The sequence below is a fragment of the Euprymna scolopes genome, chromosome 22 (genome assembly GCF_053919585.1).
Source record: "Euprymna scolopes isolate OS-2025 chromosome 22, ASM5391958v1, whole genome shotgun sequence".
Classification (NCBI taxonomy): Eukaryota; Metazoa; Mollusca; class Cephalopoda; order Sepiida; family Sepiolidae; genus Euprymna; species Euprymna scolopes.
Window position 1 is genome coordinate 20169336 of NC_136503.1, and position 20191 is coordinate 20189526.

General features: G+C 30.0%; 1 protein-coding gene across 1 annotated transcript in view; it reads right to left on the reverse strand.

The window, feature by feature from the left end:
* LOC145243910 (intraflagellar transport protein 122 homolog) overlaps nucleotides 1-20191 on the reverse strand; it is a 166372-nt gene that overhangs the window by 140358 nt on the left and 5823 nt on the right. Inside the window, exons 3-5 of the mRNA XM_080107019.1 lie at nucleotides 15674-15750; nucleotides 11897-12030; nucleotides 3628-3707 (exon numbers count right to left, since the gene is read on the reverse strand). Coding sequence (XP_079963145.1) covers nucleotides 3628-3707; nucleotides 11897-12030; nucleotides 15674-15750 — 291 coding nt within the window. The remainder of the gene's footprint in view (nucleotides 1-3627; nucleotides 3708-11896; nucleotides 12031-15673; nucleotides 15751-20191) is intronic.

Consider the following 20191-nt stretch of genomic DNA (forward strand, 5'->3'; position numbering starts at 1 on the left):
GGCAATTGTCAGCCTAGACTTGGTAAAAAAGGGTACCAGTCCAGATGGATGTAAAGGTTCGGCATTTGGTAGCCTGACACCTCCAGGCATAACCATCTCTTACCTTTCCTCTTATAAGATTGCACCTGTGTCCACATGATGCCCAAGTTTTCGTCCGTGCCAGTAAATTTTTTTTCTTGACAAAAGTCGAGGACTCCGGCTGGTGTTTTCAGCTGCTCAGTTAAAGCTATAAAATCCATGTTTTTTTTTTTTCTGGTGTGAAAGTATGAAATGGTGTGCTTTTTTTTTTCTTTTTACTAATTTGTTTCTTTTCTTCCTAATTGCCGTCTGCTGCTTTGAATTTTCAACTCGCACATCGCGTTAAAAACCATCACGCTACATTGTCATTGGCTCAGCTTTATGTTATGTGAGACGGCTTAATTTCCTCGGCGATGCTCGGCTTACTCTAGTTGTTGACGTCATGTTCCAGGGAAAGCCAGGCAGGCGCTGACTTATGTCTGGATCACTCTCTGCAGGTGTATCAATTTCTTAAACCACCATTGTGCTGTGCATTCAATAATAGTTCCTGGGGCAAACACTTTGTTGATATCGCAAGCTGTTTCAACAGCTTTTTAGTCTGGCTTGAATTAAAATAAGAAAATTGTACAAATTTGCTTTTTTTTCATCTTGTATTCACCGTTCTGAAAATTAGACATTTTTTTTAAACGATTGTAATTTAAATGATTAGATAGAGCGTAAAACGCTTTTTAAAATCATATATAAAGTGAAGGTATTATAACGAAAACTTATTTGAAAATACATCATTTGAAATCAAAATTTAAAATTCCGCAAGAACTTCTCAACCTTATACTTGGTCATGGCTGATAGAATGAGCACATCCTACCACTATGAATTAAATAAATGGTTTGGTTCAGAATTTAGTATAGGTTCCTAAGTTTGATAAAGATTTCAAAGTTTAAAAAGATGAATTTGAAAAGGTCAGAAGTTACAATCAACTAAAATGTTGTGACTAGAACAGTCAAGATTAGAATTGTAGTCCAAACAATATGCTTTTTCGTTTTTTACCTTTATTCGCTGCTAAACAAGGCACAATGCCATTAAGATGCAAAGAGCTACTGTAAATTAGGAGGCCAAATCTATAGAGATATCCTAAGTGAAGAGTTGTGCAGGGAGATGTTTGTTTACATTCTATTTAAACTTCTGTGTGTTGAAGAAGTCAGGGAAACAGGAAGCAGGTAGGGAATTCCAAAAGCTAGCAGTTTGAAGAAAAAAGCTATTAAAGTAGAAAGTTTGTTGACATCTGGGTACCTTTACAGTAGAGAAGTATTATTTTACTGATCATGGATCAGTCGGAAGTATTTATGTCAAAGGGGCATCAGTGCAGAAAGTTCATTGGAACACATTCCACTGCAGTAAAAACTTGTAAAACAAGCACAGGGATGCAACATTGCGGTGCCAAGACAGAAGTTGGAATTTGGTGGACAGTCCACAAACTATTAGATTACAGGCTATTTTTTAAGACGCTGCCTAAGAAGGAGCCCAGATGTGACAATACTGCAAGGGCAAATGATGGCTTTGTAGAAATACAGAATATTGGCAGGTGTAAGAAGTTTTCTAGCTCAGTAGAGGGAACCTACCTTTCTCACAGTAGCCTTAGCAATGTCTTCTATATAGTTATTCCAATTCATATTACTTGTGAATGTTAGGCAAAGGAATTTGAATGTTTCACTCTCATGTAGGATGCTATTAGCAATGGCAGTCAGTGATTGGAAAGGTTTCTTATAATTGTTAAAGGAAAGGAGCTTTGTCTTAGTAGCATTAAATGTTACCATGCATTTATGTCCATATTCAACTACAGATTGGAGTTTATTTTCTAAAGATTTAACCATTTCCTTAGATATGTGCGCCTTCATTTTTTCATAAAGATCAGGAATAATAATCATCCAAGAATCAACCTTTGTGACACACACGCATTAATATTATATTGTTTTGATGTACTGTCATCAAGGACAATCTGGATATTTCTTTTGGCTAAGAAGAATCTGATTATATTTAATATTCATCCTCTAATACATATGAGATGACCTATATGTCAGACCTTGTCAAAGGTTTTGGATATATCAAGTATTATTGCCCTAGCTTTCCATACTTTGTCCTGTGTATGATAAATGCATTCCGAGATGACCATTAGGATATCTGCAGTAGAACAGGCTAGCTTAAATCAATATTGTTGGTCAGAAAGAAGTTTACCATTTATTAGGTGGTGAACTATCACTAGATTGATTAAAAATTCAAAGACTTTAGTGATGAACGAGAGGAGACTGATAGAACAATAATTTTATGTCTCTATTCTTTCATCAGGATTTTTGAACACTAATACAACAGAAACAATTTCTCAGGGACCAGAAAAGTAAGGGGCTAGCTCAGCAGAGCATTTCTTTAATACTATAGCAGGGATAAGATTATATCTATGATCCCAAAACAAAATATTGCTGGTTAACTTTTGGGAGTTTTCTTTTCCGTTGATTCCTTGATAATTTTACATTTCATTTCTTAACTATTTTCTTTCTATGCATAACATGAAAGAGAACTACTGCCATGTTAGACATCAGTTGGATGTTGGATTTATACTGTAAACAGAACTCCCCTCGTCTCCTCTCTAAATAACAGAAAAGGAATGCATAAAACGTATTTATCAGTTTCACATTTACTAAAAGAGGTGACGGTGACTAAGTGGTTAATGACACAGTCTGACGACCTAGGTGTGCCAAGTTCAAATCCAGTTTGTTCTACAGAAAAACATTCACTTAAGATGTTGGCAGCTTTCATGTGGTCCCTCTTGTAAGTACTCGATTTCTTTCTGAAAAGAATTTTAACTAAAAAAATATTCAAAAAACCAATGCTAACAATAGAATCATCTGATCCATATGAAATGAATAAACAAATCAACTAAAGTTAAAGTTTACTTAATTCTTTTAATTATTTCAAACATAGAAAGAGGTTTCTTTCTGTGTCCCCTCGATGTACATATCCCCGACAAACCTATTTAGCAATAGAAGACCCTAGATACCAGAAACACTTCTACTCTACTAGCTTCTTTTCTTGGACTGCTAGACTTTGGAATTCCCTCCTTGTTACCTGCTTCCCTTATTGTATTGACATGCACAAGTTTAAATATAATGTAAACCGCCATCTTGCTCATCTCCTCTAAATATGCTCCTAATTAGTAGCCCCTTATGTCTAAGTGATAATATACCTTGTTTGAGGTGGACATGATGAAAAAAAAAAAAAAAAAGAATTCATTTTTCCTTTTTAAAGATCACTCATGATTTTTTGAAAAACTTTCACTTAAGATGTTGGCAACCTTCATATGGTTCCTCCTGCAAGTACCCTATGTGTTTCTGAAAATAATTTTAATTAAAATAATTTCATACTTTACAGATGTTCAGATAAGTTATGAGCATTGCTTTATCTATTTCTTGGTAGGTTACATAGTTTCTATTTCCAAATTATACATTAATATAAATGAAAACATTGAATTTTTTTTTAACATTAAAGTAAAAAAAATGGAAAAGTAAATATTTTATAAAAATATATATTTCCCTTTTTTTTTTTTTTTAAACATACTTGATGGGACACCAGGCAATACACCAAACAGGATTATTATGAGCATCCGGACGTTCAATTCGTACTTTCTCCTCTCCATTCTGAAATAATTAAATAACATTAAATTATAAAATCAATGACAAAAGTTGTTTCTTTCTTAAATCTTTTTTGAATAAGAAGAAAAGGCTAAAATATACTACTACTATGTCCTTTCTCTCTTTCTGAACTAAAATCTAAGTGCAACTTCCATGAACAGGTTTTCCTTCCTAGATCATATGATCTGTGGAACAAAATACCATGAGACTGCTTTCCAACTGACTACAATATGAATCAATGAATATTTTTCAAATTATTTTTTTTCTTATAATCTAAAAGATTATTTTAAACCAATGGCAAGTAATTGTGAAAACAAGCATCTTAAATGGCCAGTTGATGTGAAAATCAAAAGAAGACATATCTATAATCTATCATTGCAATGATCAATAATCCATAAATCTGGTTCAACTAACTGCCACTCATAACAGCATGTCATGCTAATTATAACTGCTTTTCTTTGCAATATTTTATCACATAATTTTCTCGTTCATTATCTGCTTGCGATGCCTCTTTTTGCCTTTCCCTTCTCAATTCAACCCTTAGAAAAAATGTTCAGAACAAATACACTATTGATAAAAGGTCAAATTTTTGAGCAAGTTATATAAAAAAATTCACCAATCTGAATTTTTAAGATGAGGATTGATAATTTGGATTTTTTGTCCAAAATGTTGTGTGAATAACATTCAAAATGAGAACAGTAGTCCGAACAATCCGAATATGAATTATCAAAATAAAATTTTAAAAAATCGTTAAAAGGATCGTTTTTGGCATAAAAAAATAGGCACAATTTTTTCCGATTCCGATTAATCGTCCCAACACTATTTACAACCTCAACATCAAATTCCGGTTTCAATGTGCAATACTGTTGGGAGCTTTAAGTTGAGATTTTTAAAAGAATCAGAATAAGTAAAGTAATTAAAAGAATCAGAATTAGTAAAGTAGTTAAAAGAATCAGAATTAGTAAAGTAATTAAAAGAATCAGAATTAGTAAAGTAATTAAAAGAATCAGAATTAGTAAAGTAATTAAAAGAATCAGAATCAGAATCAGTAAAGTAATTAAAAGAATCAGAATTAGTAAAGTAATTAAAAGAATCAGAATAAGTAAAGTAGTTAAAAGAATCAGAATTAGTAAAGTAATTAAAAGAATCAGAATTAGTAAAGTAGTTAAAAGAATCAGAATTAGTAAAGTAATTAAAAGAATCAGAATTAGTAAAGTAGTTAAAAGAATCAGAATTAGTAAAGTAGTTAAAAGAATCAGAATTAGTAAAATAATTAAAAGAATCAGAATTAGTAAAGTAATTAAAAGAATCAGAATCAGAATCAGTAAAGTAATTAAAAGAATCAGAATTAGTAAAGTAATTAAAAGAATCAGAATTAGTAAAGTAGTTAAAAGAATCAGAATTAGTAAATTAATTAAAAGAATCAGAATTAGTAAAGTAGTTAAAAGAATCAGAATTAGTAAAGTAGTTAAAAGAATCAGAATTAGTAAAGTAGTTAAAAGAATCAGAATTAGTAAAGTAGTTAAAAGAATCAGAATTAGTAAAGTAGTTAAAAGAATCAGAATTAGTAAAGTAGTTAAAAGAATCAGAATTAGTAAAGTAATTAAAAGAATCGGAATTAGTAAAGTAGTAAAGAATCGGAATTAGTACAGTAATTAAAAGAATCAGAATTAGTAAAGTAGTTAAAAGAATCAGAATTAGTAAAGTAGTTAAAAGAATCAGAATTAGTAAAGAAGTTAAAAGAATCAGAATTAGTAAAGTAGTTAAAAGAATCAGAATTAGTAAAGTAATTAAAAGAATCAGAATCAGTAAAGTAGTTAAAAGAATCAGAATCAGTAAAGTAGTTAAAAGAATCAGAATTAGTAAAGTAGTTAAAAGAATCAGAATTAGTAAAGTAGTAAAAAGAATCAGAATTAGTAAAGTAGTTAAAAGAATCAGAATTAGTAAAGTAATTAAAAGAATCAGAATTAGTAAAGTAGTTAAAAGAATCAGAATTAGTAAAGTAGTTAAAAGAATCAGAATCAGTAAAGTAATTAAAAGAATCAGAATCAGTAAAGTAGTTAAAAGAATCAGAATCAGTAAAGTAGTTAAAAGAATCAGAATTAGTAAAGTAGTTAAAAGAATCAGAATTAGTAAAGTAGTTAAAAGAATCAGAATCAGTAAAGTAGTTAAAAGAATCAGAATCAGTAAAGTAGTTAAAAGAATCAGAATCAGTAAAGTAGTTAAAAGAATTAGAATCAGTAAAGTAGTTAAAAGAATCAGAATTAGTAAAGTAGTTAAAAGAATCAGAATCAGTAAAGTAGTTAAAAGAATCAGAATTAGTAAAGTAGTTAAAAGAATCAGAATTAGTAAAGTAATTAAAAGAATAAAAATCAGTAAAGTAGTTAAAAAAATCAGAATTAGTAAAGTAATTAAAAGAATTAGTAAAGTAGTTAAAAGAATCAGAATTAGTAAAGTAATTAAAAGAATCAGAATTTGTAAAGTAGTTAAAAGAATCAGAATTAGTAAAGTAATTAAAAGAATCAGAATTAGTAAAGTAATTAAAAGAATCAGAATCAGTAATGTAGTTAAAAGAATCATAATCAGTAAAGTAGTTAAAAGAATCAGAATTAGTAAAGTAGTTAAAACAATCAGAATTAGTAAAGTAGTTAAAAGAATCAGAATAAGTAAAGTAGTTAAAAGAATCAGAATAAGTTAAGTAATTAAAACAATCAGAATTAGTAAAGTAATTAAAAGAATCAGAATTAGTAAAGTAGTTAAAAGAATCAGAATTAGTAAAGTTGTTAAAAGAATCAGAATTAGTAAAGTAATTAAAAGAATCAGAATTAGTAAAGTAATTAAAAGAATCAGAATTAGTAAAGTAATTAAAAGAATCAGAATTAGTAAAGTAGTTAAAAGAATCAGAATTAGTAAAGTAATAAAAAGAATAAGAATTAGTAAAGTAGCTAAAAGAATCAGAATTAGTAAAGTAGTTAAAAGAATCAGAATTAGTAAAGTAATTAAAAGAATAAAAATCAGTAAAGTAGTTAAAAGAATCAGAATTAGTAAAGTAATTAACAGAATCAGAATTAGTAAAGTAATTAAAAGAATCAGAATTAGTAAAGTAGTTAAAAGAATCAGAATTAGTAAAGTAATTAAAAGAATCAGAATTAGTAAAGTAGTTAAAAGAATCTGAATTAGTAAAGTAGTTAAAAGAATCAGAATTAGTAAAGTAGTTAAAAGAATCAGAATTAGTAAAGTAATTAAAAGAATCAAAATCAGTAAAGTAGTTAAAAGAATCAGAATTAGTAAAGTAATTAAAAGAATTAGTAAAGTAGTTAAAAGAATCAGAATTAGTAAAGTAATTAAAAGAATCAGAATTTGTAAAATAGTTAAAAGAATCAGAATTAGTAAAGTAATTAAAAGAATCAGAATTAGTAAAGTAATTAAAAGAATCAGAATCAGTAATGTAGTTAAAAGAATCAGAATCAGTAAAGTAGTTAAAAGAATCAGAATTAGTAAAGTAGTTAAAAGAATCAGAATTAGTAAAGTAGTTAAAAGAATCAGAATAAGTAAAGTAGTTAAAAGAATCAGAATAAGTTAAGTAATTAAAAGAATCAGAATTAGTAAAGTAATTAAAAGAATCAGAATTAGTAAAGTAGTTAAAAGAATCAGAATTAGTAAAGTTGTTAAAAGAATCAGAATTAGTAAAGTAATTAAAAGAATCAGAATTAGTAAAGTAATTAAAAGAATCAGAATTAGTAAAGTAATTAAAAGAATCAGAATTAGTAAAGTAGTTAAAAGAATCAGAATTAGTAAAGTAATAAAAAGAATAAGAATTAGTAAAGTAGTTAAAAGAATCAAAATCAGTAAAGTAGTTAAAAGAATCAGAATTAGTAAAGTAATTAAAAGAATTAGTAAAGTAGTTAAAAGAATCAGAATTAGTAAAGTAGTTAAAAGAATCAGAATTAGTAAAGTAATTAAAAGAATCAAAATCAGTAAAGTAGTTAAAAGAATCAGAATTAGTAAAGTAATTAACAGAATCAGAATTAGTAAAGTAATTAAAAGAATCAGAATTAGTAAAGTAGTTAAAAGAATCAGAATTAGTAAAGTAATTAAAAGAATCAAAATCAGTAAAGTAGTTAAAAGAATCAGAATTAGTAAAGTAATTAAAAGAATTAGTAAAGTAGTTAAAAGAATCAGAATCAGTAAAGTAGTTAAAAGAATCAGAATTAGTAAAGTAGTTAAAAGAATCAGAATTAGTAAAGTAATTAAAAGAATCAGAATAAGTAAAGTAGTAAAAAGAATCAGAATTAGTAAAGTAATTAAAAGAATCAGAATTAGTAAAGTAATTAAAAGAATCAGAATTAGTAAAGTAGTTAAAAGAATCAGAATTAGTAAAGTAATTAAAAGAATCAGAATTAGTAAAGTAATTAAAAGAATCAGAATTAGTAAAGTAATTAAAAGAATCAGAATTAGTAAAGTAATTAAAAGAATCAAAATTAGTAAAGTAGTTAAAAGAATCAGAATCAGTAAAGTAGTTAAAAGAATCAGAATTAGTAAAGTAGTTAAAAGAATCAGAATTAGTAAAGTAGTTAAAAGAATCAGAATTAGTAAAGTAATTAAAAGAATCAAAATCAGTAAAGTAGTTAAAAGAATCAGAATTAGTAAAGTAATTAAAAGAATTAGTAAAGTAGTTAAAAGAATTAGTAAAGTAGTTAAAAGAATCAGAATTAGTAAAGTAATTAAAAGAATCAGAATTAGTAAAGTAATTAAAAGAATCAGAATAAGTAAAGTAGTTAAAAGAATCAGAATTAGTAAAGTAATTAAAAGAATCAGAATAAGTAAAGTAGTTAAAAGAATCAGAATTAGTAAAGTAATTAAAAGAATCAGAATTAGTAAAGTAGTTAAAAGAATCAGAATTAGTAAAGTAATTAAAAGAATCAGAATTAGTAAAGTAATTAAAAGAATCAAAATTAGTAAAGTAGTTAAAAGAATCAGAATCAGTAAAGTAATTAAAAGAATCAGAATTAGTAAAGTAGTTAAAAGAATCAGAATTAGTAAAGTAGTTAATAGAATCAGAATTAGTAAAGTAGTTAAAAGAATCAGAATTAGTAAAGTAATTAAAAGAATCAAAATCAGTAAAGTAGTTAAAAGAATCAGAATTAGTAAAGTAATTAAAAGAATTAGTAAAGTAGTTAAAAGAATCAGAATTAGTAAAGTAATTAAAAGAATCAGAATTAGTAAAGTAATTAAAAGAATCAGAATTAGTAAAGTAATTAAAAGAATCAGAATAAGTAAAGTAGTTAAAAGAATCAGAATTAGTAAAGTAATTAAAAGAATCAGAATTAGTAAAGTAGTTAAAAGAATCAGAATTAGTAAAGTAATTAAAAGAATCAGAATTAGTAAAGTAATTAAAAGAATCAGAATTAGTAAAGTAGTTAAAAGAATCAGAATCAGTAAAGTAGTTAAAAGAATCAGAATCAGTAACGTAATTAAAAGAATCAGAATTAGTAAAGTAGTGAAAAGAATCAGAATTAGTAAAGTAGTGAAAAGAATCAGAATTAGTAAAGTAGTTAAAAGAATCAGAATTAGTAAAGTAGTTAAAAGAATCAGAATTAGTAAAGTAGTTAAAAGAATCAGAATTAGTAAAGTAGTTAAAAGAATCAGAATTAGGAAGGTAGTTAAAAGAATCAGAATTAGTAAAGTAATTAAAAGAATCAGAATTAGTAAAGTAGTTAAAAGAATCAGAATTAGTAAAGTAGTTAAAAGAATCAGAATTAGTAAAGTAGTTAAAAGAATCAGAATTAGTAAAGTAATTAAAAGAATCAGAATTAGTAAAGTAGTTAAAAGAATCAGAATTAGTAAAGTAATTAAAAGAATCAGAATTAGTAAAGTAGTTAAAAGAATCAGAATTAGTAAAGTAGTTAATAGAATCAGAATTAGTAAAGTAGTTAAAAGAATCAGAATTAGTAAAGTAGTTAAAAGAATCAGAATTAGTAAAGTAGTTAAAAGAATCAGAATTAGTAAAGTAGTTAAAAGAATCAGAATTAGTAAAGTAATTAAAAGAATCAGAATTAGTAAAGTAGTTAAAAGAATCAGAATTAGTAAAGTAGTTAAAAGAATCAGAATTAGTAAAGTAGTTAAAAGAATCAGAATTAGTAAAGTAATTAAAAGAATCAGAATCAGTAAAGTAATTAAAAGAATCAGAATTAGTAAAGTAGTTAAAAGAATCAGAAAAGTAATTAAAAGAATCAGAATTAGTAAAGTAGTTAAAAGAATCAGAATTAGTAAAGTAGTTAAAAGAATCAGAATTAGTAAAGTAGTTAAAAGAATCAGAATTAGTAAAGTAGTTAAAAGAATCAGAATTAGTAAAGTATTTAAAAGAATCAGAATTAGTAAAGTATTTAAAAGAATCAGAATTAGTAAAGTAGTTAAAAGAATCAGAATTAGTAAAGTAGTTAAAAGAATCAGAATTAGTAAAGTAGTTAAAAGAATCAGAATTAGTAAAGTAGTTAAAAGAATCAGAATTAGTAAAGTAGTTAAAAGAATCAGAAGTAGTAAAGTAGTTAAAAGAATCAGAATTAGTAAAGTAGTTAAAAGAATCAGAATTAGTAAAGTAGTTAAAAGAATCAGAATTAGTAAAGTAATTAAAAGAATCAGAATTAGTTAAGTAATTAAAAGAATCAGAATTAGTAAAGAAGTTAAAAGAATCAGAATTAGTAAAGTAATTAAAAGAATCAGAATTAGTAAAGTAATTAAAAGAATCAGAATTAGTAAAGTAGTTAAAAGAATCAGAATTAGTAAAGTAATTAAAAGAATCAGAATTAGTAAAGTAGTTAAAAGAATCAGAATTAGTAAAGTAGTTAAAAGAATCAGAATTAGTAAAGTAGTTAAAAGAATCAGAATTAGTAAAGTAGTTAAAGGAATCAGAATTAGTAAAGTAGTTAAAAGAATCAGAATTAGTAAAGTAGTTAAAAGAATCAGAATTAGTAAAGTAGTTAAAAGAATCAGAATTAGTAAAGTAGTTAAAAGAATCAGAATTAGTAAAGTAGTTAAAAGAATCAGAATTAGTAAAGTAATTAAAAGAATCAGAATTAGTAAAGTAATTAAAAGAATCAGAATTAGTAAAGTAGTTAAAAGAATCAGAATTAGTAAAGTAGTTAATAGAATCAGAATTAGTAAAGTAATTAAAAGAATCAGAATTAGTAAAAAGTAATTAAAAGAATCAGAATTAGTAAAGTAATTAAAAGAATCAGAATTAGTAAAGTAATTAAAAGAATCAGAATTAGTAAAGTAGTTAAAAGAATCAGAATTAGTAAAGTAGTTAAAAGAATCAGAATTAGTAAAGTAGTTAAAAGAATCAGAATTAGTAAAGTAGTTAAAAGAATCAGAATTAGTAAAGTAGTTAAAAGAATCAGAATTAGTAAAGTAGTTAAAAGAATCAGAATTAGTAAAGTAATTAAAAGAATCAGAATTAGTAAAGTAATTAAAAGAATCAGAATTAGTAAAGTAGTTAAAAGAATCAGAATCAGTAAAGTAGTTAAAAGTTAAACTGATTAATAAATTGAATTTTTTTTTCTGAATTTTTTAGATGAGAATTGATTATCCGTAGTATTAGGATTGTTCAGACTACCATTCTCATCTTGAGTGTTGTTTGCACAACATGTGCAAGGACATGTGGTGTAGGGGATAAAGTACTTGGTAAAATTCAATCATAAAGTTACATTCTTCTGGAGGTTGTAGGTTCAATCCTCAGTGCAGTCAACACTCAAACATACAATTTTTCAGATGAGGCTTGATTATTCATATCACCGTTCTCATCTTGAGTTTTATTTGCACAACATTTCAGTCAGTGTAATCTCTGCCCCTCTTCAGGCGTATCTTCTCAAACTCTGTAATCTTTCTGTCCAACTCGGGAATGCTACGCCCATGAACTAGTTAAAGGGTTCTGTTCGAATTCCATGCAGGTTCCTAAGTTTGATAGATTCACTAGTTAGACAGAAAAATTCCCAAGTTTGACAAAATACAATTGAAAAGGGTTGTAGGTCACACGGACCGAAACATTGTGGAAATAACACTCAAGATGAGAAAGTAGCCCAAAGAATCCAAATAATATGAAGAATAAACTGAGTTTTTGAAACTTTCTTTGGCAATAACTCTTGAATATTTTTCCATTCACACAATACTTGATAAAAATAAGCAAACAATCAGACCTTATTTCGAATGCTGACAATCCCATTGAAAAGGCCAAGTGCCATGTAAAGACCGTCATTTGTCCAACTGCAGCAGGTAATACGACTATTGACCTTCGTCTTGTCTACCCGCTTCTCTTCAGGAGACCAAAGACCTGAAAAAAAGAAAAATATGTTGGAAATAATTTCTAATATCAAAGATGGTGAACATAGATACAGAATATATGTATTGTATTCATGTAACACAACAATCTTTTAATATGTACAAGACATTGTGAATAACAACAAAGAAAGTGTGATTTTAATACGTGTAAGTATTTATATATATCTGGCCAGTTAGTTATATAATGGACCAACCCCATTTGCTTATTTCTCTAGTGCTATCTCTTTTATAAAAAAAAAAAAAATTATACGGTAGAACCCCGGGATATGGCATTAATCCCTTTCAGGGTTAGGATTGTAAGATGAGATTGCTGTATGGCGGGACCTAAGCAAAATTTTATACAGTACATATTAAAAGTTAATAACAAAAATACAGTACAGTATATAATACACATGTATATAATCAAATAACATTATAAATAACACTGTAAGGCAGGGCAAATACTGTAACATTATCCCAGGGTTCTACTGTATATCTTTTCCGATAGGTTATATTTGTTTATATCTTGTTTTATCTTAATTTTTCCTCTTAAATTTTCTAATTTTGAACTTTGGTATCTTTTATCCCCTAATTTTAAATCTCAATTTCAGTTTCATATGTCGAAGTTCTATCTAAAATTTATCTGTATGAATGTGTGTACTGTTACACTCAGTAGAAATCCCTATAGTATATTCTGTTCCTTGCCACAATGACTAAGAGAAGAGGAAGGTGTATGCAGATGAACAGATACTATGGTATGTTTTTCTCTTTCTTTCCTCTCTTCTTTCTCCTCCCTGGACCCAAGTAGAATTCTGGTAAAAGATGAAAACCATGTAATAGAGCAAGGAAAGAGCAAATGCAGAGAATAAAAGACACAGATCAAACCAGAACCAAGTGATACATTGAATTGGGCACCTTCCTTGCAAAACCAATATATCAGTGTTAACAATAATGAGAAGAACCTTCCTGTAATTATGACTTATGGCATGCTGAGTTGATGGTTTGCATTGATATCAACAGCCACTTTCTATTTATTGTCAAGAAATACCAATGAGGACTGTTAACCATTTAAGTCTTGTCCTCTTGCACTGGAGATGTTGGAAATCTTTATGTGGTCCTTTCTGTGATTAATTGATTTTGAAAAATAATTTGAGAAACTAAGGCCAACACCTGAATCAAGCAAATCAACTTGTTCCAGATGAGATTTTTTTTCTTAAAAAAGTTAGGAGAGGAGAGGTATTACATTCGGTGTTAGGATGATTAATGAAAATCAGGAATCAGAAAAATTAGAACTTTTGGGGTATTGGAATTGGAAAAATTTGTGCCTATTTTCCAAGGTCAAAAATGATTCTTTTGTTTTTATTTTAGTTTTCGTTTAAAAACTGAATTTTCTATTGTTGGTACTAATAATAAAATGATATTTTTAGATTTTAAAGAAGTAAAACTAAAATCTTTGGATTATCCTCTTCACAAGCGTATGTTTTACCTTTGCAAAAATATATGCAGATATTACATGGGTTTTTGACAGTAATCCAAAACCAAAAGAAAAAAAAATGAGCGCTATAACTAAATATTTAAAAGTTTTAAAAGATACAGAATCAGAATTGGTAATTGTATCAGAATCAAAAAATTAGAACAAAATTGGTGATCGATTAGGGTTTAAGAACTCCAGCAGATGGGAAAAACAAGAGAAACAGCTTTCGGTCAACATCGGTTTGACCTTGACCTTCACACAGCACTCTGTAAAGAAACATAACAAAGTTGTTCATTTTTTCATAAAATTTATTTAAAATTAAGATGCATATAGCATGCATGTTTTTTTTTTTTTTATTTATAAAACTTTTTGATAAAACTATTTAAACAAAATTTTTAATAAATATATTTTTAATAATGCAATCGAAAGCTGTTCCTATTGTTTCTCCTGTCTGCTGGGGTCCTTAAGCCCTATTTGATTAACTATTGGAATCGAGGAAAATTTTGAAATTGTCCCATTTCTAGTTACATAATCAGCTGATAAATTTTTCTTTTTAAAAGAAAATGCTTCTAATCTGAAAATTTGATTGAAAATTCAATAATTTTATGTCAAGTCTTGGCCGCTTTCTAACCTGCTACTTCTACCATGTAGACTACTAATACTTGTTCCTTGGTTTGACTGTCAGCAACTAAACTGCCTCCCCTCTTCTATCAGGCAGTTCTTAGCTTGTCCAATGAGGTGGGTTTTAACACCCATCTATCCATCCATCCATTCAGCACAGCCGCAACCGAGATTAAACTCAATACACGAGTTTGTAGTGTAATTCAAATCTTGTCAGTAGCTGAATACTTGATGCTTCGCCAGGGCTATCAAGGGTAATTTTTATTATGCTGCCATCGCTAGCTGGGATGCCTATCACGGCTTAAGAGAGTTCCATCTACCCTCGAGAGAAGGATAGACTACGACAGTTTCTCAATTTGGTGTTTTACCTCGCGGTACATACAGCACCTTGCCTTCCCAAATGGTCACCCATCTGGTACTGGCCAGGCTCAGCTGTTGCTTAACTTCGGTGATCTGGCAAGAACCGGTGTGTCAAGTGATTGTGCCGTATATAATACCCAACAACACTAAAAATAAAAAAGATCTGTTAAAGGAAGGGTAAACTCCATGGAATAGTCATCCATATTGATGAAAAGTAAAAAGTGGATGTAGGGTTTACTTTCAGCAGACACATAACTTTAGCTTTCCCTCCTATTTTGTCCTTTAATCCTCCTCTATGAGTGACAGGGGAAAGAATTGCTGTTTTCTGAGTCGGCCATTTTGAATAGGTGAAACGTGGAGGTTTTCGATCCTCTCATAATATTCATAATCATTCAACCGTCAATCTATTCATCAAATTAATCTTTGCATGGTCATGCGTTTTTTTTTTTTTCCTTGGCGGCATAAATAAAAATTAAATAACTTTTATAAGGAGGAATGCTTAAGTCCTCAATAAATATGAATGTTAAATTTACATAGCAAATGAACCCACAGCTAAAAATTGAACAGTTTATTAAAAATAATGTTTTATGTTCAGGTGAAAATTTGGAGGAGTTTATAGTAATATGAAGAGAATTGCTTTAGTTTTTTTTTATTAAATAGTAAATAAAAAATTATTTTTACTTTTTTATGATTATATATATATATATATGACTAGCAGCGCTACCGGGTATAGCCCAGGGCAAAAGTGTAACCTATTTCTCTTAAAACTTCTATGCCACTACCTCTATCAACATCTTTCTTTTCCCAAGCTCTTCTTTCTCTTGTCCATCCCATTCCTCTCTAGCCTCTAGTTTCACATACATACATACATACATACATACATACATACATACATACATACATACATACAACTCTCTTTTATATAATAGATTCCTTGTGGAATTAATCAATATAATTTTCTTTCCAATCCTAGTACATAATAATACTGAAAAACTGATCCTCGTCTCTGATGAAAACTAGTCTAGTTAATCCTCAGAGAATGAATAATTTTTTCTAAATTTTAAAAATTATTCATCCAGGGCAACACTAATTAAGAATATAGCAACTTTGTGAGTCTTTGTTTTGTAGTTTTCTACTTTTAGATAGACATACACACTCACATTCACACAAAAAACTGCTCTTTATAATTTTCTGTACTTACCAAAATCAGTAACAGCACAACTCAACAGTCGCTGAGTGACTGGATTATATGCCAAACACTGAATAGCATCATTATGACTGCAACAATCAAAGAATTCAATTGTATTTATTTTTTTACAAAGAATTTTCAAAATATTTGCTAACAAAAACAAAAAGTAGCAAATTTCAAAATGATTAAAACTGATCGTTAATATATTTTGAAGAAACACACATTTATTGGCAATTGTAGGTAAAAATGAACAAAGAATTTTCAAAATATTTGTTAACAAAAACATTGTAGGTAAAAATGAACAAAAAATTCTATCACATTTGAGAGAAATTCAAAAAGAAATTAATTTATAAAAGGCAAAATGTGTTAGCATTTGCACATTTTTTGTATGTCCAGCAAAGGCTTTGGGGGAGGGGGGTCACTGATTCTTAGAACTTTTTATACACTACCTAGATTATAATATCTACGATTTACAAAATAAGGTCGCGTGTATCTTTTATTTGGACGACTTTTACACGCTATTTTCGCAATATTTTTTACTCTTCACATGTTTGTTTGGCTTTTCCATATATAAGTGAAACTGAATCTGTAGCAAAGGCAGCTCCCTGGCACTCGTGACGGGGACGTTCAGAAAGCAATGAGCTTTGATCAATGTGATGAAACCCGTCATATCAGACAATTGCTATTCAGTTGGACACTCCCCTTTTTATGGGGGAGCTCGTTTTCCCCAACATCTTGGGAGAAACAAACAAATATGCAGAAACTGCCTTGCAGCAAAAGTTAAGTTTCCCCTATGACGTAATGTTTGACCTCATTAAATTTATGCACCTCACACTTAACTTTTTAATCATTAAATTAAACTGCTTTTCAGTTCCTGTTCCGTTGTGGCTGAATGGTAAGATGTCAGGTTTTTTTCACATTTTCTTTTCCACCTTCACGTCAATGGTTCAGGTTCAAGCCTTCCTGCCTACCAAAACTTTTTTTTTTTCCTACACAGACCCAGAAACACTCAGGCAACGCCGGGCACCCACACTAGTAACATGTAAAATAAGAACATGTTTTAGTAAAATGTGTAAGATCTGTATTCTTGTAACAAAATGTTTGGCCATAATCGACACCTGGTAGCAATTTGACAAGGCATTTACTTTAAACACACCCAATGACCATCAGTTTCAGAGAACAATGCCTTCATAATACAGAGATCTTTGTACAGACTGTATACTAGGTACCTGTTGTTTTTGTGCAACCGAGAAAAACCCAGGAATTCCCAGCTTGACTAAGTATTTCATTTTGTTGAGGAGTTTCATGGCTTTTGTCATAAGACAATTTGTTGGGAGGGAGTACTTGGTAATTTGAACTCTCATATGAGGAGCAGCACTTTCTTCATAATCAGCTCAGGGCTCTTTTGAATACCTTGAAGGCTGTGAGATGTGAGCTGGAAAATTACAAGATAGAGATGCGGAAGCAGTGGCTAGCAGGGAAAGGATCATAGCAACTATACCCACAAGAACAAAACTCATTAATTCATGGTGTAGCATGATTCAGTTAAGGCAGACCTTCACAAAAGAGATGAGTGTCAGAGCGACAACTATGAAAACTTGCTGAACAAGGATTTTTGTTACTCTTCATACAAAAGTCGCAAAGGCCAACTGCTCACCATCAAGGCTCAAGAGAACCAACTTATAAAAATGAATAAACTTCTGAATGTGGTCAAACAGTTGAGATAGGATTTTCTTCAGGACAAATTTTGCAATATGTAAAACAACTGGTAGCTAGACTAGAGTCGTCATAACGTCTGTGCATCATGAAGATCAAGTTCCTTCAAACTGATGGTGTTTGGGTAAGTTTTTTTTTTTTACTCTTATTCACCCCTAAACATGGTATATTGCCACTTGAATGTAAAGGGCTACTATTTGGGATCATATCTAACAGGGGGCTGCAGGGAGTTGAGCAGCAAAATGTCCGTTCACATTACCTTTAAACTTTTACAGGTTAGTACAGTTAAGTAAGCAGGAAACAAGGAGGGAATTCCAAAGTCTACTAGTCCGAGGGAAGAAACTATCAGAGTAGAAGGCTTTCCAGAATCTAAAGAACTGAACAGTGAAGGGGTGGGAATTTGCTGCTCAACAGGTTAATTGAGGGTATGTACGTCAATGGAGTACAAATGTTATGAGTTCATCAGAGCACATTCCATTAAAATACTTTCAAAACAGGCACAAGGATGCAACATTGTGGTGATGGGATAGAGGTTGAAGTTTGGTTGATAGTGCAAGACCTATTAGGTTTTAGACTCTTTTTTTGTACCTTGTCTAAGAGAGAGAAACTAGTAGTAGATGCATCAGCTCAGATGTAGCAACAATACTCCATGCATCAACGAATGGTGGTTTTGTATAGGATACTCTCATGTGGGAGTAGTTTTCTAGTACGGTAAAGAGGGCCACCTTCTTTGCAGCAGCTTTGGCAATGCCTTTAATGTATTTATTCCAATGTTATTCATGTTACCTCTGCATATTAAGCTGGTAATTCTTGGTTGAGATTGTTTCTTGTAATTGTTAAAAGAAAGTAGCTTAGTCTTAACAGCATGAATGTTACCAACCATGTACGGCCTGACTCCACTATAGACTGAAGGTCATTTTCTAAGGTCATTGTCTTGGATATGTGTATATTCATTTTTTACTTGTGTCTATTATAAAGCGTGGTGAACTCACCTTGGAGACAATTTTGTCAGGGAGGTTGTTTATAGATATCAGAAATAATAAAGGTCAAACGATTGACCTCTGATGTACACGCACATTAATATTGTTTAGATTTATGACCACCGAAGACAACCTGGATTTTTCTCTAGTTTAGGAAGGATCTGATTATATTAAATATTCATCCAGAAATACTGTATGATTAAATTTTCATGAGAAGACCTTCATGCCAGACCTTGTCAAAGGCTTTAGATATATCAAAGACTACTGCCCTAGCTCCCCTTGCTTTATCCAGTCCATCTACTCTTGAGAGACAATGGATACCTCCTGTATATGTAATTGTGAAGCAATGGTTGTAAATCTCCACCCACACCTCTACTAAGTCGGCACTGCTGGATCCCAATGGCTAGAAGAAGTTCACTATGATTAGAAACAATGCCAAGATAAGAAAAGAGCACATACAGCACCTGGTATTCTCAAATGATCAATTATTTAGTAGTCCATCCATCCAGCATGGCTGTGGCCAAGATTGAACTCACTGCAGGAATTTGGAGTGTAATTCAAATCTTGTCAGTAGCTGAATACTTGATGCTTCGCCAGGGCTATCAGGGTATCATGACGCCATCACTAGATGGGGTGCCTACCATGGTTTAAGAGAGTCCCATCTACCCTCGAGAGAAGGATAGACCGCACCAGTTTCTCAACCTGGTATTTTACCTCACGGTACATACAGCACCATACAGCCATTTAGTAGTGAACCGACTCAATGTTACTTAACTTCATGATTTAATGGAAACCAGTGTGTCAATGTGATTATGTTGTATATTTTAGTAAATATATAAATATATATACACATAACAACTATAGATTGATGCCTCCGTTCAGTCTCAAAAGACAAAGGATACCCCTTGTAGGGGCAGCTGTGCATGTAATTGTGAGGCAAGGTTTGCGTAATCTCCAACCACACCCATCCTGAACTTCATCACCTCTCCTGAATCGGCATTGTTTGAGTCCAGTGGCAAGGAAAATCCAGGATGACTGGAAACAATGTCGAAATAACTACAGATATAGAGAAATATATATATATTCATAGTATAATTGCTTCATCATTTCAATGACTCATCAGTGTGGTTAGACGCATCAACATTGGAATCAATTTCCAAACATCAGTTACTATCGATCATGATAATATGATGCTCTATTTTCACGCATACACACACACACACACACACACACACAAAATGCATAAACACACACATGTATATAAAGGATAAATGAGAAATATCAAGCCTCACACAGCCATAATGTATATGCTATTGTATATATACTATTACGTATATGCTATTATGTATATACTATTGCGTATATGCTATATATATGCTATTATGTATATGCTTAAGTACTAAATTTGTTGATTCTATTACTTTTTGTTTCATTATGCAACTTGTTGGAGTGAAGGATTTGTACAACAGATGTTTTTTTTTTACTGTTAACCCATGTATTGGATGTGGTACTCAGCTTTTGCTTACATACACAAGGATTTTCTGTAGGTTGTTGAAGTGTCAGAACTGATGCACGTCTATAAAATCGATTTAATCATATCTGACCATCAATTTCACATAAAGAACTGATTCTTAATCAACAGCCTATAACTTTTGCCCATTTTTAATGAGCTAAAAAGTCTTAGTCTATTTGTCACTTCATTCCATTTTTCTCAAAATGGAATGAACCAATCTGGCTGAAATTTTATATGAATTTTTGTTATGATAAGGTGCAGCAAACTAAGTATTATGGTATCCATTCAATGCACAGTTAAAGATTAATAGGGATTAGTATT